This window comes from Leuciscus leuciscus (genome assembly GCF_965113295.1).
Source record: "Leuciscus leuciscus genome assembly, chromosome: 10".
NCBI classification, from domain to species: domain Eukaryota; kingdom Metazoa; phylum Chordata; class Actinopteri; order Cypriniformes; family Leuciscidae; genus Leuciscus; species Leuciscus leuciscus.
The window spans coordinates 10,025,165-10,052,977 of NC_138734.1; the positions used below are offsets into that span (position 1 = coordinate 10,025,165).

At 36.8% G+C, this 27,813-nt stretch overlaps 1 protein-coding gene and 1 long non-coding RNA gene across 9 annotated transcripts in view; one reads left to right on the forward strand and one right to left on the reverse strand.

The window, feature by feature from the left end:
- arhgap42b (Rho GTPase activating protein 42b) overlaps positions 1-27,813 on the forward strand; it is a 144,045-nt gene that overhangs the window by 100,836 nt on the left and 15,396 nt on the right. For 2 of the 8 annotated variants that reach the window (XM_082182899.1, XM_082182900.1), the window contains exons 5-20: positions 5,248-5,349; positions 7,467-7,577; positions 10,151-10,255; positions 12,265-12,394; positions 13,515-13,615; positions 13,688-13,797; positions 14,736-14,792; positions 19,042-19,120; positions 19,329-19,368; positions 19,686-19,748; positions 22,144-22,221; positions 23,109-23,193; positions 23,358-23,416; positions 23,658-23,763; positions 24,337-24,496; positions 27,000-27,150. In XM_082182899.1, coding sequence (XP_082039025.1) covers positions 5,248-5,349; positions 7,467-7,577; positions 10,151-10,255; positions 12,265-12,394; positions 13,515-13,615; positions 13,688-13,797; positions 14,736-14,792; positions 19,042-19,120; positions 19,329-19,368; positions 19,686-19,748; positions 22,144-22,221; positions 23,109-23,193; positions 23,358-23,416; positions 23,658-23,763; positions 24,337-24,496; positions 27,000-27,150 — 1,537 coding nt within the window. Of the gene's footprint in view, positions 1-5,247; positions 5,350-7,466; positions 7,578-10,150; positions 10,256-12,264; positions 12,395-13,514; positions 13,616-13,687; positions 13,798-14,735; positions 14,793-19,041; positions 19,121-19,328; positions 19,369-19,685; positions 19,749-22,143; positions 22,222-23,108; positions 23,194-23,357; positions 23,417-23,657; positions 23,764-24,336; positions 24,497-26,999; positions 27,169-27,813 lie in introns of all 8 variants that reach the window. The other 6 variants (XM_082182897.1, XM_082182898.1, XM_082182901.1 and 3 more) reach the window with 6 other exon arrangements.
- Positions 24,900-26,991, reverse strand: LOC309508683. Its single transcript, XR_014209672.1, has 2 exons — positions 25,825-26,991; positions 24,900-25,784 (listed from the first exon to the last, which is right to left on the reverse strand). It is a non-coding gene; the product is annotated as an uncharacterized lncRNA (long non-coding RNA).

Genomic DNA, 27,813 nt, shown 5'->3' on the forward strand with positions numbered 1-27,813 from the left:
ACGCGGCGCGGGATTACATTTTAAAGTATAACTGCCGTTCACACCGGACGCGAATAGCGCGTCAAATTCGCGCCTGCCACGTCTAGTTATACGCTTGACCACTTTGTGTCCGTTCGCGCGTCAAAAGACGGTAGCGGTCAGAACTCTGGTGTACTTTGGATGGAGCGGGCGGTCTGACTGACAATAGCCCACTCGCACTCCCGACATCTTTTGACAGCGTATCCGCACTTAATTCTGACCACCTGTACACCTGCTCTGAGGAGCTGTTTGGTACTGAAACCATTGTCAGTCAACAACATTATTTTTTTGCAAGGATGTTTGAAATAGTTCGGCAGAAAATAGCCTACTTCATTTCGTCAGTAGGGCAATATGATTTTCGTTTATGTTGCTTAGAAATTTGAGTGATAGGCTTTGTCCTATTTAATTTGTTATTTATATTTCTTTCTTTTTTTCTGTGGCATTTTTTTTCTCTGCTGACAGTACAATGTTAAAATAGCCTACTATTTATATTGACACGAACACAATTTTTGTATAGCATTTATAATTATTATAGGCTACTTAATCTCCTTCTTTCCGTTAGAGACATTTGAATGTGAGATTATGGAAACGAGATCTAAATTTTGTAGACCCGTCAGGTCGGGAAATAAAGCGGGGGTAACACCGAGTATATTTTAAGCGGTTGCTGAATAGAACCTTGTGGGAGCGGGACGGAAAAAAAAACAGTCCCGCGCAGACCTCCTTAAACCTTAGGTGTGTATGTGTGTGTCCCGAATAAATAATAATAAAAAAAAAGGAATAAAGTTCAAAAGTCGGACTGTACGGAATGAGGCATGATTGCTATTCACACCTTTATTAAAATGGCTGTAATCTGTTACCACAATAGTACTTGATCTGTTTAAAATGATTTCCTTGATATATGCATAAATTAAAAATTAAAATTAAAATTTGTCTAATAAATTTTTTCTATTTTTGATCTGAGCACAATCAGAAAATCAGAAAACCCGTCCTTATTCGTTTTTTTTTTCTTTTTCATTTCAGTTCAGGAAATAAATAATGGAAAAACAAGTCGTTTTTCATCTTTTTATTTTTGGTTTAAAAAAAAAAAAAAAAAAAAAAAAAGATTGAATGAATGATCCACGGACGGTGACGGACACATCATATTCCACAATTATAGGCCTATATAAGAGTATTTAATTTGTATCCATAGGCCTACTCCGTGTAGCTGGCCCGCCATCTACTGGCTAAAAAAAATATTGGCCCGCGGCCAAAGTTACTTGCCGACCCCTGATTTATGTCATCAATACAAGCCGATATTGAGTTGGTGGGGAAAGGAGCAGTGCGTTGAGAACGGATGTAAAGTTTGGTGTCATCTGCGTAGCAATTGAAGTTAAAGCTATGATGATGTATAATGTGACCTAATGGAAGCATGTAGATGATGAACAGTAAAGGCCCAAGGACAGAACCCTGGGGAACACTGTGTGCATTATGTATACTGTGATCAGTATTCACATTTTTCTGTATGTTTTCTTAAGAAAATGTAATAATTTAGTATTTCTGCTTGCATTTTTGGAAGTTTTTGCAAAAAAAAAATTATAGAAAAATTAGGGAGGTGTTAGAAAATTATCGGGATCACATGTATGAAACTCATGCGTTTGGCTCAAACAAACCAGCTTGTTTCTTTTGACAGTGGTCCAAACAGACCCTCTGTCATCTCCCATGCTCCCACTCAGAACAGCACTTGAGTTGCTGCAAAGAAATAGAGCACTTTAAAATTTACATATGACCTTTGAATATTGCGATAACTGTAGAATCCACGTATTGCATCGCTGCATGAAAGGCCTCGGGCAGACAGCTCAGGTGTGAAAACAGACTGAGTGGAGTCAGGGCCTTTGGAGGGTTCAGTGTTGTGGATTCTCCTGTGGAAATTCATCTCCTCTCGTGAAGTTAGTTATCTTGTGATTTGTGACGGGATGGAAGGAGCAGATAGATATCCACATTTTATATTCAAAATTCTCCTCTTTATCATTCACATTTCTTTGCTCTTCAACCTCTTTATTTTCATCTAAAGCTAGCCTACAAAACGTGCACTAGGTTAAGTTTTCCACTGAAAAAACATAAGGGGCCCTATTTTAACGATCTGAAACGCAAGTGTCAAAGCGCAAAGCGCAAGTAACTTTGTGGGCGGGTCTCGGCGCTGTTGCTATTTTCCCGGCGGGATAAATGACTCTTGCGCCAGGCGCAAATCTAAAAGGGGTTGGTCTGAAGTAGCTTCATTATTCATAGGTGTGGTTTGGGCGTAACGTGAAATAAACCAATCAGAGCGTCATCTCACATTCCCTTTAAGAGCAGATGCGCTTTTTCCATAGCGGATTGCTATTGTAACGGCGGATTTGCCAGGCGCGCGCCAGCAGCGGTTCACAGCCAAGGAGAGCAACGCTCTCGTCACGGCCGTAAAAGAGAGAAGTTACATTGAAATGGAGAAATCCACCCAAATTAACTTCGGTTAATTTGGGTAAATGTGTAAGCTAGATGTATGCTTTTATAATAAATTGTTTATCTATCTATCTATCTATCTATCTATCTATCTATCTATCTATCGTAATAATGTATGATTTGCAAAAATGAAAACTGCTGCTTCTGTGTAGATGAGAGAATCAAAGTGCGCGTTGTGCACACGCTACATTGATTATGGCCAAGCATGCGCCCTTAAAATAGCCTATGAATAACATGCGCAACGCGCCACTGACTTTAAACTATTTTTTCCTGGTTAGTGGCGCAATTGTTTTCTAAACCTGCAAAATAGCAAGAAGCAACGTTTGCGCCGGAACACGCCTCCTCTTTGCGCTGAACCGCCCCCGGGAGCGCAAGTGTATTTCTTAGTTAACCGACGTGCTTCTGTGGAGGGAAAAGTCCGCTTTGCGCGGGTGCAAAATAGGAATGATACATGCGTCGGTGTACAAAGTCACTTGCGCTGGGTGCAAGATAGGGCCCAAGGTGTTTTATTTAACACAAGGTGTGTCTCCTCCTCATGGTGGCTGCCATGTTGAGATCACATGACCAGCTACTCACTTTATCTCAGTCACACCTTTATTATATAATCATGGGTGACAAATATGCACAAGAATATTTTTAGTGTGTTTCTACAATAGCAAAAGAGAAAAAAAACTTTCAATTTGTATGATGGTGCCTCCATGCCAATGGGTGTCAGTGTAAAGTCCAAGACCACAGTTGTATGGTAAGTGAAGCAAAACAAAAATAATAATGTTTGAGCATTGAAGGATTGCGTCTGAAAGCTTAGGCAGCTGACTTGTTGCCTCGCTGCTTTGCAGGCCGCATTTGCACAAGAAGGTACCTCACAAAATTTGTTATTAACGGCAGCATAACGGTTGAATGATCTTCAACAAAATAGAAAGCTTTGGTGATAACTAAGATAATGTTTAATTACTAATTTCCTGCTAGAAATTACATAAAAAGTAGAAAAAGTTGGTCAAAAACGTACATTTAGATTGGAAACGTTCACTCTTGATAGGAAACAATTTCTGGTACAATTGCTCCGTTAGTGTATTTCATTTGAATAAGTGTGAACGCTGCCATCCGAACCCTGATGCGCACCAAAAAAGCGGACCTAGAACGCTGAAAAGTTGAGTCTCAGCCCGCATCCAAATGAACTCTGGTGCGGTTCGACTGAAATATGATGCAACACGGACCAAAGACATCTAAACAAACCAAAAACAGGACGTGATGTCGCAAGATGTTACCCTAAAAAGAGGATGTTACCCTAGAAAGACAGAATGCTTAAGCATCAGAACGACATTATCTTGAAGCAGATCTTCGTTTGTGTGTGTAACGAAGGAATTTCTGGTGCTGTTTTGAGTCCTTCACACATTTTATAAGCCTTTTGTGAGTTCTTGGTAAAAATACCATGTACGCACATACAACGAATGCATTTATGCAGCGTTGTTTTCGATGCTCTTTAAGTTTCGTCTGTGAATAAGTTATGTCAGTTCAGTGTTAAAAATGACAGTGTGAACACACTAAGCGAACCAGGACTAAATGTATCAGTTTCATTTTTGATCTGGACCAAAAGAACCAAGACAACCGAACTGAAACACACCCTTAGACACAAACTGACCACCAAGCGCAACTTTCAGATGCAATTTTTATTTTTAAGATCAGGAATCGGACATGATTGAACACAGGATTGTGGGACGTTATAGTCAGCAAAGGGTACATCTATGCAACCTTCAAAAATCGATCAGATGAAATTATCTCAGTAAACAAAATGTCACAGTATCATTGGATTCGGATGTGCCTTGGATTGGATTCTTACCTCCGGCAGCATTGTTTTAGCTTTCGGACACAGCAACAGTAACTACACCATTGTGCTGCCAACACAGCATATTTGCATTGATGGCATTTCAAAAATGATAGTGTTTGATGACAAAGTAACTTTTGCCATCTTGACTTTTAATACCCATGACATTGAGCCTACTTTGTGAGTTTGTGTTGCTGTAATTTGATTATTTTGGCTGAAGTTTTAGAATATTTTTTGTTTGATTTTGAAACCTTCCACTCGTATGCTTGAGCGAACATACTCCATACTACCTGTGCCATTAATGAGTCAGCATTGAGACAAATTGCAAACCTTTTCCGCCTGCTTGCATCTGTCAGGAAATGTTAACTTATTAAAAGATGACCCATGGACATGCGATTGTGCAAAATGGTGGTTTGATCTGTGTCTGCTGAGAACAGAAAGGGATGAATCTTGTTATCTTGAAACTATGGATGATTAAGTATCATCTTTAAGCTTGGTTTATATCATTTCATTACATAGTGACAATATATTTATTTTCATGCAATATATCAATTATGTGTTAAACTGTTTTTAAAGCAGTAACTACACATACTGTATCAGTGGGAGACAAGAACGGGCTCTGTGTGATAAAGCATTAGAGTGCCACCCAATGGCCTGACAGGCACATCACAAGCATTTGAGGGCCCCACTTTTAAAGGAAGATTTCCATGCTTAACTTTTCACTAAATATTTGTTTGTTAGGTTTTAAATGATAAAATGATAGATATATTTTTCAAAATAAAGACAAAAGTATTCAGACACTTTGTAGCTGTCAAATGTTAGTGTTACATAATCAACTGAAGTGTTTTTCACCTGTGGTTTCTCTGTTATGACACAGAAAACTGACTTAATACACTAAACAACTAATGCCAGAAACTATTTGTTTTTCATAGGAGGGAAAGAAGAAATTTGACAAGGAGACGGAAAAGTACTATTCCACACTGGAAAAACATCTCAACCTGTCATCCAGAAAAAAGGAATCAGCTCTCCAAGAGGTGAATCATACCATAAATAAGTATAGTTGTGCCCTTTCCAAAGGAAATACCAGTGCTTGCAAGAAAGAATCTTAGTAATTTAGGTTTTAGTCTTAATTCTGATGCAGTGCTGCATTAGATGTGCCTTACCATCATGATATCTTGCTTTCTGTCTGCTGTGCACAAGACTCACAGTAGCTAACTTACATCCACCTATTTGTAAGCACATTTTGGGATATTGCAACAAAAAAAAAGGATGAAAATGGCAAGATGCCCATATTCAAAATATGGGCATTAAAAAAAATGTATGGCCTCAATTGAGTTGGATGATTTTTTATTTATTTTTTTGGATTTAAAAAAAAAGTAAAAAAAAAAAAAAAAAATAGCACATAAACTATGATGGAAACACATTTTCCGGATAAATCCCACGGTCCGCAACAAAAAACTTTAAAAGTGGATGTGATTGGATAACTGGATTAACCAGCGGACCAATTTCATTGTACAGCATCTCAAATGTTGGATTGATCATACTGAAATGTCTGAGCAAAGTCTATCATCAAAATGATTTGATTTAATTCCCTCCCAGAAGCATCTCACATCACACAATAAACACGCCAGTCGCCAGAACACATCTTTATCTTATTTTGGCTCAGCAACGTTCTCGTTGCCGAAATGGTACTTTTAATGCTCTTGCTTGCAATCTTATGTACACTTTCACAAATCTCACCCTGCGCATGCGATTCTTTATGGCATCATAATACTTTCATATATTTTGCGCTAGTTTCTCAGTGATGATTTTGTTCTCTTGAACACATGGGATGGAAACGGTGCTTTATTTGCAAATTAAATTAAATTCACAAGTTAAATTCGCAACGTTGCATGGAAACATGGCTAGTGAATCAACTGCATTGTAATGCTGCCGCCTTGTGCTATCGGAATTATTGTAAATATCAGTTTCCTAGTCATAGGACATGAACGCCCTAAACGCCTAAAGTCGTATTTAGTACTGGGAGACTATTTTGATTCCCAAGTTTCCGATTTGGGCTGACCATGAACTTTAAACATGGCGGAGTAGAGAGCTGCTGTGACTGCTATTCTTTATACATGTTTTCCACAACAGCTACACCCCTTTGTCTTGTTTTTAAATTAATGCATATTGACATATATGAATAACCATTCAAAGCATATTGTATGTTCGGTGCCACGGTGAAAGTTTATATGGTTGTCAATGAATGTGACACTAAATTTTATTCAAAATTAAATATCTTCAATACATTTTGGCTCCATTCTTTTCGACAACAAAGCACTTGAACGTGACAAGCTCAAAATTACGACTTCAGAAGTCGGTTTCAATAGAACGTGAAGGCAGCGTAGTGGTGAGTATAAATGGTTAAATATATGCAAGGAAGACAAAGTCCAATCAAAATTCTGTTTGCAAATCAATGCAAGAAAGACAACCGATTGCAAGTCAGTATGCAAAACGACAAGTTTAATTTTCTTAAAAAGTATAAAGTTTACAAAAAGCAAAAACAAATAGCAAATGTAAAACTGAAACTGTACACGTTGACATTTTTGATGACAACAGTGGCTAAAACGTGGGTGAGTTTTGTGATGTCATTTATTTAAATGGATAGTTAAATGGACTGTGAAACATAAAAATACATTTTTAGTAATATACTTTCTACACTTTCCATTCAATTACAATAAATGGGAACGTAATAACCCACAAGTCATATGAACTTTTATAGTCCTTAGTGTTTTTTTTAGTTTTTTTATTGAAAGCTTGAATTTCTCATTTTGTGTTTCACAGAAGAAAGTCATATGGGTTTTAAACAACATATGAGTAGAAAATGATCAAATTTCCATTTTTTGGGTGACTAATCCTTTTAAAAACATCAGGGTTTACAAGCTTTAGTTCCTGTTATTTTTTATTTTTTTTATTCCTCTTTCCTGCTGTTCAGAGATGTTCCTATGCGTTTGTTTAGCTTGTTGTTACACAAATTCTCACAAAGCTGAGCCATAAATTCTCACATGTAACGATTAACCAAAGCCCAAACACATCCAAATGAGCGTACAAGCCTGGCAGTCATCGCTTTCTGTCTGTCTCTGGGGTAACAGCGCTCTTTGTTCATTTCCAGGCTGACGCTCAGATTGATAAGGAAAGGCAGCTCTTTTATGACGCCTCGCTAGAATACGTCTTCAAAATCCAGGAGGTTCAAGAGAAGAAGAAATTTGAATTTGTTGAGCCGGTAAGATCTTTGTGATGCATATTATTCCTCTTATATTTAGACTTGAAGTTTCTGTCTCACAAACTGAAGCTCACAAATACACACGAAGCCACTCTTATGCACATAAACACGATAACGTATAGACAAATGTAACTCCTGAAAAACAAATCAGATGCCCATCATGATGTGTAATGTAATGAGAATCAAGCCATCTGGTCAGTAATGGTTGTGTAGCCAACAGGAAGTAAGTTGAGAGTTTGACCACTGAAGTCATAATCACACTCTTATCATGCCAACTTAATCAAACCTCAGCTGTCATTTCCTGTCCCACAGTCACCCCTGAACTATTTAAGAGATAGTTCACCCAAAATGAAAAAATTCGATCATTTACTCACCATCATTTCATTCCAAACCTGTGTGACTTTCTTTATCTGTAGAGCACAAGATATTTTGAAGAATGTTGGCAAACAAAGTGTTTTGGTTTCCGTTGACTTCCATCTGTATGGAAAAAAACCCCAGACATTCCTCAAAATACCTTATTTTATGATAGAAAGACATTCAGGTTTGGAACGACATTAGGGCGAGTGAATGATGAAAGAATTTTCATTTTTGGGTAAACTGCAACCAAAAGTCAGAAATCTCAATATAATCTCAAACATGTCTCACCAAATTTGTCCAGCACCAAATGATCTATGATGCATTCCACTTTCATTGTCAATGACATCAAGGTCTGATTCTTTTATTTTACTGGAAATACAACAGTATGTTCATTTGAGTCTATTTTTTATTTCTTCTAATGAATTTTTTAAGGGAACCTTTGATGCAAAGTTGATCCTTCAATTATAAACCAAAAATTGAAAGTTTCTTGCCATTAAAAATAGTTTGAGAGGAAGTGCTCTTACTATAGTTTTTTAGGTTCTTTTCATGTTGGCCATCTAAATCTCCACTCAGCAAATAGGTCGCATAAAATACACAACAGCTGAACCTCACATTACAACAGTGGACAGAATTTGCATGAGCCATTCCTGCATTAAGCATATTTATATGCATAAGTGTGAGCAGTAAAGTGAGTCAGACAACGCGCTGTATAGATTTAGAGGGGCATCCACTGTTTATCACCAGGCATGGGGAAAGCAACGCTGTTAATCTACCAGAAGCACAGCAGTCTGTTCTGCTCTTGAGTTTCGGGGGTGTGACACCAGCATCTTTGAAGTCTTGTGCTAAAGTCACTATCAGAAAGTCAAATTGTTACAGTGGCCAGATGGGATAACTGTAATGCTCAATAGATGTATAACTTTATACACAATGCACTTACCATAGCCACATCAGGTCTGTGCATTAACAATTCAGTCAGTGTTTTAAGTGAGTTAAGTAAATGTCTTCCCTAAGAAATTTGAGGTTGTAGGGTTGTAATTGTATTTACAATAAATAATTTCTCCCCTTCTCTAAATCTGACTTGTACTGACACCTAGTAGTGTGGATGCAGAAATATTGTAGAAATGCACTATTAGCTGACAACCATCATTAAATGATTTTTGTCAGTGAAAATGTCCAATAACAGGAAGATTTACAGAGATAAAGCAAGTTGTATTCGGTGGTCATGTGATTTCAACATGGCTTCCCCCATGAGGCGTCAAATTAATTAAACACTTTTTGTTTGGCTACTGGTATGTCTCCACACTGAAAAAAAATATTCGTTGATTTTACCTACATTTAAACAAATGCATTAAGTTGAACTTAATCAATTTTAGTTCAACTTAATGCATTTGTTTAAATGTAGGTAAAATAAATTGAATGCAACCACTTACGATAAAAATATTGATTAAATTCAACAAATAAAATTTTTTCAGTGCATCTAATGTGTGTTCATTGTTTTTAAAGTCCCCCTGTGGTGAAAATCCTGCTTTTAATGTTGTTTATATGTCTATGTGGTGTTTTTAATATGCTTTAAGACAAACCATGTGCAAATTCATAAGTCAACACCATTGCTGAGTATTTTCTCCTTAAAACGGCAGTGAACCAAAGACAATCTCAAAAATGAGGTTTGAAATTGCTGATGTTTCTGACGTCACAGACTTCCTTGTAACCAATCACGTCAACGTGTGATCGTCAACGAGTGGATCTCTGAGCTGGTGTGAGTGAGTGGAGGCGGGGATAATTTGCATATTCATAGAACCACGTAGACTAAATGAGGCAAGGGTGTAGTTACATTCAAGCTATTTTAAGGCATTAAGATTTTTTTTCATGGAAAAAACTCTTAAATATGTCATTTTGGTGATCAAAGATGAGTTTTAAGGGATACAACTATTGACTACAGGTGGACTTTAAACATTTTACAAAAGTACTATTCATTTATTTGTGTAAATAAAAAAATCATATTTTAGCACACCGTTTTGAAAGTTAGAGAATCCCTTTGAATTGTATGTCAGTCTTTTGGTTGAGCAGTTATGTGGCAGCTTTAGATATTCAGACTGACACAAAATATCGTAAAATTCCTGTTTGCACTGAGAAAGAGGAAGAGATACTGTACAGTAGATATGTTGTGTTACAGGCATAAAATAGAAACTTGTATTTACATCTTGCTTGGGTTGCAGCTCTTGGCCTTCCTACAGGGTCTGTTCACATTCTACCATGAGGGTTATGAGCTCGCCCATGAATTCGAGCCCTACAAACAACAGCTACAGTTTAACCTGCAGAATGTAAGTGCACGTCTCCAGTGAGTCATCCAGCTTCTCTTTCACTTTTTCACTTAGCCTCCTTTTGACCAAATTAAATTTTCACTTCTGAAAATATTTGTGAAGCGACATGGTGTTCAAAAAAGGCTCGCACATATAAAAACCTTTTGCCCTCTGTTCTTTAGACTTTAACCTGCTCTGTGTGTCTTTGATCAATATCTGCCTGTTATAAACCACTTCCTGCTGCTCGTCAGCATCTCTGTTTCGGGATCCATGCCCTTTGACCTTTTTCTTTGCATCACTGTCACAGTGAGCTCAAAGCTGATGTAGTGTCACAGATTTTCAGCACAAAAGACCTGTTCTGCTGCAGAACTGTGCCAGCACTGCGGCATATATACGCTGAATGAACACTGCTGTGAAAGCGTGAGAAATTAGCCTTAAATGTAATTCACTACCGCAGGACAAGCACATTTAATATTGCAGGAGTGTCATTGATAATTCACATTGATGTATTTGGGTGTGATGTCAGTACTCCAGAGGACTAAAGAAGGAAATGAAGCTATTTATTTTCCTTTCCTTCCAGCAATTGGTATATATACAGTATATCAAGGAAAATTCATGGCTAGCTGTGCATATAGTAAGGGATGAAGTAAATATAATAAATAAATTCGGACAGGTTGATCTGGACAGGTCTTGTGTGAAGGTTTATTTTGCAATAATATCTGGCTGAATGTTCTGTACATTATCCTGCTTATTACTTGCTACTTGCCACATAACTAAACAATTGGACACCAAATATTGAATTTTATTTGTCAAGGCCAATTCACACTGCATCGACAGAGGCAAACCAACGCCGACAGTCACACTGATCTGATAAACCCCGACGAAGAGTCTATTGCCGTCTGTCAGTGCGGTGTGAGACATCAAATTAATGGATAATGTACAGGCATACCACATATTAAAATACTTTTCACAAAAATAAATAATTATGCAAGTATTAAATATTGATTTGAGTTGAAAATGTTTTAAAATCCATTACAGTGTACGAAACAATCATTGTGGAAACAAGGAGAACACTGTAGTATTACAGTACTTTAAAAACTTAAGTTTACCCCATAGTACTTTTGAAAAGTCTTCTGACTTTAGCTCTGTTTCATAAACCGATGAGCTGCCTAGCTACGCAACATTTTAGGTATCGATGTGAACACTAATTCGCATGATAGGCAGTATAATTATGCTCCCAAAAATGTTGGCCAAAATCTAAGGCAGCATTTGAGGATAAGGACTATCTTATAACGCATCCTTCTGAAGGATTTGGTAATACTTGAGTCATTACTGGTGGGTTAGCTTGATCTTCACTTCAGAATTAATTATACATTTTGCATTACTTTCATTAATGCATATAGTAGTTGTTAGTCCTCTGGGAGGTGTAAGAAATAATAGTTACTGATTTGCTAATAGTGAACTACCTCATTCAACTGAGCGCTAATTAATCAGAGATAGAATGTTAATATTGTGTTACTCATTTGTTCCTGTTTAGTTATTAATTAATGACGGAACAGTATTCTAAAGTGTTACCAAAAAGTCTTTATTTACCGATAATATGCCTCTGTAATTATCGCCAATTATCGACTTGTGTAATTACCGCCACTAGTATTCATTACAGCTGGAAACTGCAGTGAATTGTATGTATAGGTGCGTTTTTGGAGTTTTGCAAAAATGTAGGTAGAGACCAGTATACCTAGATTGCATGTGATGCTCGTGCCTGAGTTTTACAAATCAGTCACGTACAGTATGTGGTTTCATTTGTCACTTATCTTTTGGAACAGATCTTTTGGTTCTTATGCAGGTTTATATATTATAAATGTCTATTACTTATTTCAGTGCCATGTATGGTTTTCATATCTGTCAGATCAATCATGAAAGGCTGTTTTAAAATGGCAGTTGCATTGCTGAGATACGATTCCCATGATCTGTTTGCATATGTGTGATTTTTTTTTTTTTTTTTTTTTTTTTGCGTGTGTTAAATGAAGACAAGAAACAACTTTTTGAGCACCAAGCAGGAAGTAGAAATGCTGATGAAGAGAGTTCGATCTGCAGATCAAGACCAGAAGCCCCCGGGCCAGTGGACTATGGAGGGATACCTCTATGTCCAGGAGAAACGTGAGTGTCATATGGACAGTCCTCAATCTTTCAGTCGAGAGCGGTGAGCAAACAAAAGGACAGACATAAGTAACAGGTCTAGAATTTTGTTTTCATGTGTTTTCATATTTATCTTTCCAGTTTCACTTTGTTTTCGTGCTTTAACACATTCTGTTGTTGACTATAAGTAGCGTTGCAGCTACATGTCTACTAACTCTCAAATTGTTAGTTTACTGGGTTAGGGTTAGAATAAGATGGCATGTAGTTGCAAAGTTTCTTATAGTCAGTAGAATGTCTGTTTGAGGACCATCACAATAAAGAGTTAGCAACTAAATGTCAACTAACTCTCATTAGAGTATTAGTAGACTGTCTGCTTCATATCTGCTAAGTTACTTATAGTCAACAGAATGTTCATAAGGGACCATCAAAATAAAGAGTTACCATCTTTCCCAAGTGACCTCTTTCTAGTCTTATCCTGTATTTCCCTGTTCCCTCACACTGCAAAGGAAATGCCAAAATAAAATCCACATGTAAACCGAATGCTTTTGATTATCACCAGATAATTTCAGATAGGACAGAGAATGACCTGTTCTAGGAAAGAAAAACATTGCCCTCTTGTGGACTGATGCATCATACACACTGAAGATTTAGTGAAGAGTTGAATGCTAAATATATTGCTAATATAAAATGTATTGCTGTTTTTATTTTAAAATCAAAATATATAAATATTATCCAAAAATATATTAAATAATTTCAGTGAAAATTTGAGGTATTTTTGAGGCAAAAATACAAATTATAAATACATATTTAGGACATAGATTTTATTTTTTACATAAAATACATTTTCTATTCTAAAAAATGAATCAAAAGTTTTAAAAAAGCTACTTGTTGCTACTTAACCCTAGGAGTTGTAGTCCACACATGTTGCATGCATCCTAACATATATTATGTTTTAGGAAATATATTTTATATAGCACTTAAATATATATACAAAATAATTTATAACATACAGTATATTAAAAAATAAGTTTTAATTGCTTACATGTTGTCCAGAATTTTTGTGAGCTGCAAATGAACAATGTTTTCCCAAATACCTCAAAGCAAGTATATCACATTTGCACTTTTCATGTGTGTGTTGCAGGGCCTTTGGGCTGCACATGGACACGGCATTATTGCACATATGAGAAAGTTAGTAAGACCTTCAGCATGTGCAACACAGAGGCGAAGCCCACAGCTAAACAGGTACAAAGATGCTCATGTGGGATCAGAGGTGCTGTTTGCTTCAGATCCTCACTGTCTGTCTCTCTTTCACAGAATGGTGTCATGTCAAATCCCCCAGAGAAGTTCAGACTGAAGTCCTGTATTAGGAGGAAGACTGACTCGATTGATAAACGCTTCTGTTTTGATATCGAGGTTGTTGAAAGGTGGGTGTCTGCAGTGACAGCACAGTACAGACGTTTTAAAACTTTCAAATATTTCATCCAAAAATGATCATTTTGTCATTATTTATTCATGTCATTCTTCCATGGAGCCAAAAAGAAGTTTTAAAGAATGTCCAGGCCGTTTTTACTATTTAATGAAATAGAAGCTCTATTTATATATATATATATATATATTTGTGATGTGGCCAGGGAAAATGTTGCCAGCAGAAAAAAAGTCCTTATTGGTGAGCACTGACAAGTCTTCAGGATGGATGGATGGATGGATGGATGGATGGATGGATGGATGGATGGATGGATGGATGGATGGATGGATGGATGGATGGATGGATGGATGGATGGATGGATGGATGGATGGATGGATGGATGGATGGATGGATGGATGGATGGATGGATAGATTAATTAACAGCTATAGATAGATAGACAACTTTAGGGAGAGTAAATGATGACCAAATTTAAATTTTTGGGTGAATTCTTTTTCCTATAACATTTGCTATAGTTTCTGTTTCTCTGTGTGCTCAAATATGAAACTTCCCTTCTTGTTTTAAGAGTGGCCTGCATTTCTGTTTTCTGCATGCTCCTTGTGCCTTTTTTCACACTAACTGTACAATCTGTCTTCTATGTAATCTATCTGTATAATCTTCTGTTTTTACTTGCATCTGCCTTCATGGCACAGTCTTACGATATTAGGTGGCAAATATGTATGCATTTATATGTATGTTATTACACTGTGCACACTCAGTAGAACATGCATGTTCTACTAACACTCAGCCAGACCTGTATGTTGGTAAGTAGCTGCAAATGTAACTACCTGTCTGTTCATGTTCTTTGCCACCTAGTAAGGTTGCACTGTTGTTTTCTGACAGTTTACCTTGTATGTGCCCATTTCCCTTGTCCCTTCTCTGTGTTTATTTCAATCTAGAAATACCATCTATCGTGGATCTCTTTTCAGACCACTGCAATTTTTCTGTAAAGCCCGGTATGTGACCAGACCCTGAGCCCTACAGCGCAAAAGCATGTTGTAGCGCATGTGTGCTGCATTCCAAATCCCACGCTGATCAAAGCTCATTTCTCACCCCAGTGGTTTTAAAGGATTGCATGTTGAAAATCCAGCACATTTCCTGCACCCATAATTGGTGGGATAACAGTTTGATTTGATTTAACTGGCTGTGTGATTCTACCAACTCATTTTTGATCTGGATATCACAAACTATCACTTGACATCAAGGAACAAAGATCACAACATCAAATCAACATTATACACCAGGCTGAAAAACTGTTGAAACCCCAAAATTTTCAATAATTTAACAACACTTGCGCAATGTTCACAAGTCTTGAATGTTGGTCGTGTCATGCCATGCCGCTAAACAAATAAAATATTGAATTTATTTCATATCCATGTTTAGTAAATGTTACATTTTTTATGTTTTTTATTTTAACTTTTTTTTTTTTTTTTTTTTACACCTTATGATTTGATTTATTAATCTTTTCATCATCTCATGAACCCCCGTCATTCCCTCACAAACCATTTTATGATGCATTGCGACAAGTGAATTATCCAAAATAAGAAATTTGTATAAATATACTTATTTCAGTCAAAACTCAGAAGTATCAATAAAAATAGCTCTATTTCGCATTTTACACACTATTTACACAAAAGTGTGTTACACGCTTCTTTGCCAATAAGAATATCATGTATTATCTAATTAAATTCATGTGAGGAAGGCAGTTTGTGTGATTTGTGGATTTGCTGCCTGTGTATTTTATTTTAAATCACTCACTAATGAAGTTCTATGACAGGTTACTTTAAAAGGCTGCTGCCTATGTAGACAGCAAGGCAGCTCACTAGGTTTTGTACAGTAGTTCACCTAAAATTCCATCTCAAAATGTTCTGTTTCTGAAAAAGTTGTTGAAAGATGCTTTATTATAAGCAGATACTTTTGACTGTAAATTCCAATTGGATGAGCCACGGTTGTCACTATAAATGACCTGATATACATACACTTCCTGATATACACAAATCTCCTCCTAATACCATATCCTTCAAACTGCACTGCAGCGTGCTTGCTCTAACAAGCGGGGTGGTCATAATCAAAGCATAACTGAGCATATAGCTCGTTCATCCATGCACAGATATTAGTGACAGCTGTTGCACAGGCATGGAACGCGTTAATGGCTATGAGCTCGCTCTAACGTTCACCTTACAGATACGGTTCATGCAAATGCTGTCAAGTCATGTGTGAAGAAGATCCATGGGCGATATTTATGGGTGAATTAATTCCTTGTGATTCTAATCGGTGTGAAACTCTGAGCACAGATAATGAATATGGTTAAATTGATGTTTATGTAAATGAAATAGTACTTTCATGCATATTTTTTTTTTTCCCAAGAGTGTGTAGTGTTACTGAGCATGATGGGAAATGTAAATGTTTTAAGGCCATCACACAACATGCTTTTTGATTTTAGTTCAGACGATTAAGAGAATAGATTACCCATCATAGATTCACCATCATGTCTTTTCAAAACACCTGTGACTTTCTTTTTCTTTACTTTTTATTGTTTTGAAGAATGTTCATGCTGCTCTTGTCCATAAAGCAACATCATATAGTCACCAGGAACTCGACAAATGAGGGGAAAAAACTCCATAAAAGTGACTCTTATATAATACACTCTAAAGCCTTGTTTATACTCGACGCAGCCGCAAGAGCGCGAGTCACCGCAGACCGCGCGCGCACCTCTCCAGACGGACGAGGCATTTATACTTGACGCGCGCGCCGTTGTGTTATTCTTTGAAACGACAGGGGGCGACTCGGAGTAATTTACCTCTAAACCACCGGGAAACAGCAGTGAAGAAGTAGTTTGCGTGGATCAAAACCTTTCATCAAAATTCTACAATTATTTTTGAATGATACCTGTTGCTGTCTTAAGACAACTTTGAGAAACTTTTAAGATCCACTTAAAATGTTGACTAATGTAGTCATGTGGCATTAACTAACATAAAAACATGCGTTACCTTTTTACTCTTTGGCAATGTTAATAAAAATATACGTTTTTATTTTTTGTTAATATAGCATTTACAGTAACTGAGTTTGTAATACAAAACTACATGCAGTAGGTTTATTGTACTTTCACTGCATGCAAACTAAATAAAACAGCTGAAGCCTTATTGAAGAGTGTTTAAACTTTAATTTTATCAGCAGGGCAAACTTCTGCTACTGTAAATGTAAGCAGTTACTTTAGACAAGTGCAAACTGGGTGCTTAATAGAAATGTGTTTCTATTCACAAAATGAGAGGCTTTTATTGGTCGCCATCAATGTAAATGTTTCTATGTGTATAGAGACAAAAGAATGAGGTTAATCACTGTCTGTTACCATCAGTGTACTGCCTCACTTTTATTTATGAAGACATTTATAAATGCAAACACAAAATAAAATCTTTAGTTTTTGTTTTTATTTCACAGCAAACTATAAATACAAATCTCTTTTGTAAATGAATAAAAAAAAATGTATCTATTGTGTATTATTTAAAATTCTAAGTACTTTGTAATGTGTGTAATGGCAAACAAAGTCTATGCATCGTTGTCCCTCAGTGCATCAAAAAGGACCTGATTCAGCTTGAACTTTACATCAAGCTTCTTCCTTGGGTCCACTTTTGCAAGCATGTCAGCTAAAACTTGGCTTTGACAAATTTGTCTCGAAGATTTTTCCAAACTTTTCGACAAAATACGTCTTCCTTCCCCAACGTCTTCGCAATTTCCCTCCAGGAATTCTGTGCCATCTGACTGTCTCTATGGTCCCGCATGGAAGGATCATAAACATGCTGGTACAGACGTACCAGCTCGGACAAAGTCGCCTCGAAATCGTTCATCTTCGGATGCGGCGCCGCGCGCGATGTTACAAAAAGTGCCGTGCACACCGCCAGGCGAAATTGGGTCTTGCGAACCCAACGCGCGAGACCGCCCACTCCGCAATGACGTCATTTTTGCCGCGCGCGCCTCGCGATCTTGCGGCTGCGTCGAGTATAAACAAGGCTTAAGGGTCCTATCTTGCACCCAGCGCAACTGACTTCGTACACCGACGCATGTATCATTCCTATTTTGCGTGTTCCGGCCTAAAGAGGAGGCGTGTTCCGGCGCAAACGTTCCCTGGTGCTATTTTGCAGTTTCAGAAAACAGACCAGGAAAAACCTAGTCTAAAGTCAGTGGCGCGTTTTCAGTGGCGCGTTCATTGCGGTGTCCATGAAGATGTGAAAAAATAGGCATAAATCTAGCTTACACATTTACCCAAATTATTATACGCCTGTTTAACCGAAGCTAATTTGGGTGGGTTTCTCCCATCCCCATACAATGTCACTTCTCTGTCTTTTACAGCCCTGACGAGAACGTCGGTCTCCTCGGCTGTGAACCGCTCCTGGTGTGTGCCTGGCAAATCTGCCGTTACAATAGCAATCCGCCATGGAACAAGCGCGCCTGCTTTTAAAGGGAATGTGAGATGTCGCTCTGATTGGTTTATTTCACGTTATGCCCAAACCACACCTATGAGTAATGTAGCTACTTCAGACCAACCCATTTTAGATTTGAGTCGGGCACAAGAGTCATGTATCCCGCCGGTATAATAGCAACAGCGCCCAAGATCCACCCACAAAGTTAGTTGCGTTTCGCGTTTGAAACTTGCTTTTCAGATCGTTAAAATAGGGCCCTAAGTCTTCATAAGAAATATAACAGTTTAGTGCAAAATTGAAGCTGTTATTCACTGAAAATCTTTGTACCGCTACTCTTTCTACGTCGTTGTATGGAAAAGAGCAGTTTGAACATTCTGCTAAATTGTTCCTTTTGTGTTCCATATAAGGACAAAAATCATACAGGATGGGGGAACTATTGCTGCTCAACCTGACTTAAAAATAAAAATTCTGTCATATTTTGAGAAATGGAAGTCAATGGTAACCAAAACTGTTTCGTTCCCAGCATTCTTCAAAATATCTTTGTATGTTCCACACTGAAAAAAAAAACTCATACTGGTTTGAAATGACATAGGGTGAGTAAATGATGACAGAATTTTGATTCTTTAGTCAATTGTCAATGATGTTGCGACATTTCGTTTGAATCCTTTCTTTTAACTACATTCTTTAGTTTAGGCATATACGAGCAAAGGCACTATACAGGAACTATAGTAAGTAGGTAGGATATTTCTATAGCATGTCAGACTTTAAAATGGTGCGTTGTCTTCAGGCATGGCATTATCACGCTACAAGCGCTGTCGGAGTCCAACAGGAGACTCTGGCTGGAAGCTATGGATGGCAAAGAGCCGGTGAGTGCTGGAGAAACTTTCTCCTCTGATTTTATACTATTTTGACTTAGTTGTCATCATTGCTTCTGTATTGATTCAAGCTTCAGAAGATCCTCAAGTTCAGGTATTTTCTTCAAAACATGTAAAAATGGATTATCAGCTATTTAATTGCTCAACAAGTAATTCACAGTGAAATCAATACAATAAATATAATTTTTCACTCTTTTAGATCTACAATCTTCCTGCTATTCTGAGCAAGAAAGAAGAGAGTGAGTATTTAAATCTCTAAACAGTGTATTATATTTATCATGTGAAGGCTTTATTTTTTTCAATCAGTGTGAGCTTAATGTTTGAGTCTGACCTCACATGCTCTTATCAGATTAGCTGTGTTTAACAAACACTTATTCAGATAATGTGTTCTGTTTCCCATCACTACACCCTTTGTGTGTCTCTGCTCTCTCATTTCCTTTTACAAGGTCGATAGCATTACATTGAGTACAACCAGAGTAAGCCGTATCCCCCAGAGTGTGACGCACGCTAAATCCATCTATTGAACATGCTGTTTCTTTTCACCTGTCTTTTATAGCATATTTAAATGAGGCTGGCTTTAATTTTGTGAGGAAGTGTATACAGCTGGTGGAGATGAGAGGTGAGTTTTGTGTTTATTGCCTCTTACCTTATATATAGGATATTTATTGTGTATAAAACATTCCCATACTTTTTTTATTTTTGCATGCTTATAATAATAATAATAATAATAATAATAGAAAAAATAATGTTCCAACTAAATAATGTAAAATATGTTAAGTAATGTCATGTTTCAGGAATCTTACCCTATGAAAGATGTGTACTGTATGTGTAATAATAAGATTTACAAAGTTTTGTTCCCAAGTTGGGTAACACTTTATAATAACTGCATGCTATTAATCATTAGTTAAGCATTACTAAACAGGCATATAAGGCATTAATAGACATTAATAAGCAGTTTATAAATACAGCTATACATGCTTTATTCTTGATTTATAAGCATATCTATAATGTGTTTAATAATTGTATTTTCATACTTTATTAATGATCAATTTATTATTTCTAGGTGAAGTATAGCATTATTTACAAACCAGTTACATTATTTACCATTATTTACAAACTAGGTGTTGTTATTGATTAATAAGATCACTTAGAAAGTGTAAGTAAATGTGGTAAATTCAGGAAGTTATAAAGCATTTAGTAGTGGTTATAACTATTTTGTGAGCTCATCTAAAGTGAGGACTATTTATGCTTTGTAAAGCATTTACAAAGGAGATTTAAAGACCCGATCTTCTAAACAGAAAAAGGAAACAAACACAACACAATAGCTGCGTTTACATGGACACTTATAATCGGATTGACGACTCAGTCGGACTAAAAAACCTTCATGTAAACACCTTAATCGATCCGATTGAGCTCGATCCGCATGAAATTTCGATCGGATTGAAAGGGGTGGTTTATTCCTTTTGTAATCCGATGGAGAGAACATGTAAACACTTGATTGGATTGAAAACCGAAACTGAAAGGACTGCGCATGTGCGATGACGTTAAATAGCGTAATGACGTATGACGCGCAGAACAAACTGTTCTTCCTGCTGAATAAAGTGTCATATAAATAAGTGTCCCGTCATTCTAAACTTCTCTTTTCACTCAGAGTCTGTGAAGTGAAGCAGGACAACGTCCCACCAGTCCTTGTTTCAGACTCTCATCCACAGACGACTGGTTTTGGGCATTTTTACTGCGTGATCAATATAAGCAGCGGCACAACGGTTAATATGCTCATTGTCTTCATATCATGACCAGAGACGGATTAATATTACGTCTGCTGTTTAAAACAAATAAAGAACCAATAGAGGAGAATAGTTATGCGCGAACAGCGGGAAACTCTCAGGAAACTGCATATTTGTGCAGTGTGTGCATGTCAAATAATTTATTACGATTTGAAACTTCTGACATATAAATGCGCACATCAACCCGATTACTTTATTTATCGTTCATGTAAACACCGTGTTCGGATTCATCAATCGTATTGATTTCATTCCAATTGAACCAAAAGGTGTCCATGTAAACATAGCTAGTGATAGAGAACATAAAAATATTTGACAGCCTTTAAATCTCCTTTGTAAATGCTTTACAAGGCATAACTAGTCCTCACTTTAGATGAGCTCACAAAAATAGTTAACTGACCACTACTAAATGCTTTATAACTACCTGAATTAATCATGAATTACAGTAGAAATACATGTTAATAAAGCATTTATTAACACACTCAGTAACTATCACTATATGTCTGAATAATAATATGTATTTAAACAGTTTATTAATCATTTTACTTACACTTTCTAAGTGATTTTATGAATCAAATTTGGTTTGTAAATAATGCAATACTTCATTTAGAAATGATAAATTGATCATTAATAAAGTATGAAAATACAATTATTAAACACATTATAGATATGCTTATAAATCAAGAACAAAGCATTTATAACTGTATTTGTATACTGCTTATTAATGTCTATTAATGCTTTATAAATGACGAATTAACTGTTTACTAATGCTTAACTAATGATTAATAGCGTGCAGTTATTATAAAGTGTTACCAGAAGGGGTGTTGGAAATGTTAAGGTGTCTTTAAAATTTTATCTGAGATACGCTTTTGCCCCAAAGGTTAAAGAGACTTGTTACAAAATCCTGTTGGTAATGTTAGTAAGTGTGGTGTGCCTTATGAAATGGGTATGTTCTCTGTCCTGCTTTGCAAATGTTTTTAAAGACATTTGTAATGTTAATAAACATTTCTTCTTTAAATTATTAAAATAATTCATATTTCTAATTTCAATTCATATTTCTATTTCAATCTATCTGTTCATCAAAAATCCTGACAGTCAGAAATGTGCCTAAACTGACATTAGATTAATGTATATGTCCTTTAGTCTCCCTCTCTGGGAATCTAGAGATGAAGTGTTCATGTGTGTTGTGTTTATATATTTGTACATGTTCTGTGTGTATTCTCCTCTCAGCAGGGCTCAACACTATGGGTTTGTACAGAGTCGGTGGAATAAACTCCAAAGTGCAGAAGCTCATGATCACAGTCTTCTGTAAGTCCCTGCACTCTACACAACTCGAGAACTAGACACAGAAATGTGTGATTCGGGCCAGGGTAGCAAAGATACATTGCTCTGGCGCAGTTCCCTCTCGCAAAAACATTGTCAAAATAATTTATTTTGGAGTTTAACGTCTGGTAGCTATTCATTTTGTTCTGAAAGATCTCAACAAATGCCTGGAATCAGTGCGTCCGTAAACCATAAATCAAGTATAAAACCTTCACAGACCAACTTTAAAAGTCACCATGACACCAAAATTGACAATTCTCATTTTATTTATGGGATGTTGTATTGTTTATTAGAAATGATTTCTCTATGCAAATGTTCTTATTAATGTGCCCTCATATACAGTATATATTATATGCTTTTTTTTTTTTTTATGAAAGAAATAAGAGATTGTACTTTGAATAGGGGAAATGAGGCCTATTTTAGAACCATTCATATTTTTGCATTGAGAAACTTTCTTGACTGTTAAGCACATTTTCACCTGTAATGAAAAGAAAGCCCTCATTATTATTACCATAATAATGATATAACCAAAAATAATGATACATAATTTAGATAGTGCTGATTTTTATTTTTTATTCTACAGCGAGCATGTTTTCTCATTACTAACCTACTCAACAGCGGGGACAGTGTGCTTATTTTTCATGAAAATATTGTCACAATGTAAAAATCTCAATTGGTCCTAACAATCACCTTCATTTTCTTGCAACATTAGTTTCTTATTGTGTAAGAAAATGATGTGAAATATGAGATTTACCCAAATTACTTTTATGTTGGATTAGCCGTTTCCATGTGTCATAAATATTTGAAGTTTAATGTCACTACAACATCTGCACACAAACAATGTTGCACATATGCCTTGGTTTCTCTTACAGCACCCAAAGCAGCATCAGATATGGATCTGGACCCAGACACATGGGACAACAAGACTATCACCAGCGGCCTCAAGAATTACCTCAGGTTCGTGTGTTCAGGCTGACGTCACTACTCCTAATGGAGGTTCAAGATGTTAGTGAGAATTGCCCTGAAATAATGTGTACCTTTCTTTGTTTGAGAGAGTTGAAAATAACCAATAGCATTTCTGAGAGAGATAACAAGATGTCATTCTTGTGTCCGTCCACTAGGTGTCTGTCTGAGCCGCTCATGACATACAAGCTTCACTCTGACTTCCTCATGGCTGTCAGTAAGTTATAAAGCAGTTGAATTACATGTTAAACATATTTGATTCGATTTTTAACTCACTCATTTAGGAGCCTGTCATTTTATATGTGGGTTGAGTTTGTGATCATGGTGTGTTGATACTCACTGCTGTGTGTGTGCACTTGGATGAGTGAAATGCAGAGCACAAATTCCGAGTAGCCTATGGGACTCCATACTTGGCTACACGTCACGTCACTTGATGTGTTTTGTCTGTTTTCTTTCAGAATCTGATGATCAGAACTACAGAGTGTGTGCAGTTCACGCGCTGGTGCATAAACTACCTGACAAAAACAAAGAGATGTTGGAGATATTAATCAAACATCTACTCAAGTATGACCTGAACGTAGATTTAGATTCAATTTTTTCTCAAAAATTAAAACCTTTCTCTCTTTAAATTATTTTTCTTCTTAGTCTCATGTAATACTTTGTAGATTTATTTAGAGCAAAATGTTATATAAAATGTTTGTTCAGCAGCAGTGTACAGTATGTTGTTCATGGATGCTGGTGTCTTCACAAGACTTCTTAAAGGTGCAGTATGCAATTTCTGAGAAACGCTGTTGAAATTTGAAAACTATCCAGTGCAGGAGAGACGTTAGAGTGCGGGAAGACCTGAAAATGGACGCAGAGTTTGCTTTGTTCCTGCTCGAGACATGTAGTTTTGGTGTCGATTTCAAATATCAAGTGTTTCTCAGATATCTCTTACTGCACCTTAAACTACCTTAACCAACAAAACTTTCTTGGTCATTGACCTTCATCATTTAAAATGTAGTGGTAAACAGCATGTCCACTAGGTAGCACTAACAACCATAACTCAGTCTGGTCCAGCAAGTACATTTTTGTGGGATAATTATTATTTGAAGTTTGATATTGGTTAGAGGATTTGATTGACACATGTCCCTGCAGTGTGTCTGCTCACAGTGAGAGTAACATGATGACGGTGTCCAATCTGGGAGTGATCTTCGGCCCTACCCTCATGCGCTCACAACAGGAAACCGTTGCTGCCATGATGAACATCAAATTTCAAAACATTGTGGTAGAAATTCTCGTCGAAAATTTTGAAAAGGTAAGTAAAATCAAAGATAATTCATAACAATCTCCTGTAAAAGATAATGCATTTATATCTATATCTATATATATATATGAAGAGTTCAGATGCAAAAGCCTCTAAGTGCCTCTAAGCCTCTAAATTTTCTTCTAGAATGATCATTTTTATCAAGCTCATATATTTAAGTTCAGTAATTTGACTTGAATGACAATTAATAGGTTATTTTCATTGCCATTTAAGTGAAATTGCTGAACTTAAATATACGAGCTTGATAAAAATGATCATTCTAGAAGAAAATTTCAGATGGCACTTAGAGGCTTTTGCATCTGAACTCTTCATATATATATATATATATATATATAACTGTGTAAACTATTGCTCAAAAGTAAGGTCAAATCAGTAAGATGAAAAAAATAAAATGTTTTAAAGAAGTATATTTTGCTCACCAAGGCTGATCATTATTTGATCATTGTACAAATTTGCAATAATTAAGGGCCAAGCATCGAAGGCCAAGCACCTATTCTCATCGTTGGCGTTCTTCTTCGTCGTCTTCTTCCGCTCTGGAAGATTTCCGTCCTGAAACTTTTTCCACCAATTAGAATTTTCAGAAAAACTTACTTTTTCAAACTCCTCATAGGCCATTACTCCGATTTCCACGAAAATGTAACCAGATAACACTGACAAAAAGTAATGATATTCAAGTTGATTCATCAAACCGTTCTCGAATAATGCGCAAACGAATTCAACGAAGAGCGCGCAAAAAGGGTTGTGAGACTGTATCTCGGCAATGCTTTGACAAATTCTAACCAGACTTGGTTTATGTTATGACAACCATGACCTTAGACTACCTGCACCATTTTGGCGCAGTGCCATCTAGTGGTCAGGAGACATGGAGGAAAATGTACATTTTTGTTTATTATAACTTCTAAACGGTTTGGCCAAAAATCACAAAACTTTAGATTCTGTGTAGCATGCCGAGTCAAACGAAACCAAATTTTCTCATATCAAATGCTATATTTTACAAACGCATTGGCATATCGTCACACAACTCTGTATGTGTCTTCGGCACCATACGCTGACAGTACTCAAAAAGTTTCAGGGCAATGCCACCTTGTGGTAAAAAGTTATAATGCAATTTGCAAAAATGCTAACAACTTTTGTTTAGCCTATTGTAATGAAACTGATTCCTTGGGTCATGCTGAGAACATAGATACCAATACCAATGCACGAACGCTGCTGACGTATTTCCGGTAGAATCTCAGCCAGCGTCTTTACTTCCGCATAGTGCGTTCTATAGCGAAGTGTACTTGCGCCAAAACTTTCTTAAAATTCTTTTTCACAGAAACGGAGACAACGATTTTAGAAACCGATTCGCTAGTCGGATTTTGCATGATTTGAGAGAATACTCACCCTCAAAGTTGTCGATGTAGCTTCAAATATATAATTTAAAGCCCTTCTCTTTCTTACCCTTAGGTGTGACAGCTAACTGCCTCACAATATTGTTAACATCATTCACGTTAACTGCTGGAAGTTCTTGTAAACAGCGAGTGTAATTTGCCATTATCTCCACCGAATGCAAGAACAGCTTCTGACGCACCACCGGATGTAACTGGGCGGGCTGAGACAAAACACGGAAGCATCGTGCATAGAGCCTATTTTGCCATAGTCGGCTGAATTTCCTGTTCACCATTTTGATTTTCTTTAAAAAACTAGAAAAGTTTAAAAAAGTTTAAAAAAACTCCTCGACCATTTGTCCGATTTTTACCAAAATCAAATCGTATCATCTTCAGATTGTATTATGGATTTCGTGTTGATAGACAAAACTGTTTTCATATACCGCATCAACAAAGTTAATGACATGATGCCAAAACGACTCTGAGGCTGTATCTCTGTAATGCTTTGGCATATTGACACCAAACTTTGCAAGAGTCACCTTAGTCTTACCACACTAGTCTTAATTGGTCACAGTGCCACCTATATTAGTCGAAGGTGATAAACCATTAAATCAAATAACTATATTTATGTTTTTTCAGCCATTTTGCCTAAAATGTCTTAATATGTCTTTAATTGCTCATTGTTGCAGTTGGTCATGTTCTTAGTGCTTGGCCCCGATAATTGCTGCTTGCAGCTATATTATTTCACAATACTGTGTTTTTACTGTTTCCTATTTGAATATATTTTAAAATGTGATGTCAAAGCTGAATTTTCAGCAGTCATTACTCCATTACTCCATTACTCATCTAATATGTTGATTTTGGTGCCCTAGAAACATTTCTTATTGTTACCATTATTTTCAGGAGTCTTTGATCAAAGGTCCAGCATAGAAATGTTTTTTTTAAATGTTTTTGATGTGAAATAAGAAAGTCTTTACTGGCACATACACACACACACAAATAAATGCATGTTACATGTGGATTACTTAAGTGTACTAATGCTTTTTGGAGCTTGCATCCCTCATCAAACTGAAACGCTTTTCTCACTGCTCATAATCTTTCATAGTTATTTGGGTATGTCTTCACAGATATTTCATCAAGCGCCGGACCCTAATGTTCCCCTGCCGCAGCCTCAGTCTCAGGCAGGGTCTCGCAGGAGCAGAGCCATCTGCCTCTCATCTGGACCGCGCAAACCCAAGAGCCTCTACGCACCCTCACTGTGCCTGGCTGACGCGGACAGTGAGTCTTACACTGCCAGTAATCCTCACATTTCACATTCTCTATTGATAGTACATCCACTCTCTACTGTTTCATGATTACATAAGAAATGAATTTTAGATTTTGACATCAACACATTATTTAAAGACCCACTCCGATGAAAATCATGTTTTTCTAGGTGTTAACATGCTCTTGTGGCATTTTTCTTATGCTAGAGGACATATCTTGAGAAAAATAAGCTCAAAGTTGTATTTCTGAGTATTTCTGCATTCAAATGGCTGTGAATCAGTAGCAGACGCTAAAATGCCGGCTAAAATAGACTGGAGTTGTGACGTAGTAACTCCACTGGGCGGGGCCACAAGCTCATACTCCCCTCCGCCCCGCCTGGGTTGCAATGCTAAGAGGAGAGATATTGGTATTAGCTTTCATGCTTTACCAAAACATGTTGCTGTGAGAGATGAATGGATTAACGTTACGTTCCAGGGTTCCAGACTGCGACCATTTTTTGAGAATGTGCGAGTTAAAATTTTATGTGGTCGCATTTGTGCGAGTGCAAGGTCATGTACTACTCAGTTAAATTCACGCATGAATTTTCCTGCATTGAACTTGTTTTAGCGCCCGCCAAAGTAATTTTTTGTCCCGCCAAAGTCTTATTTGATCGGTGAGTAATGTAGATGAACTGCT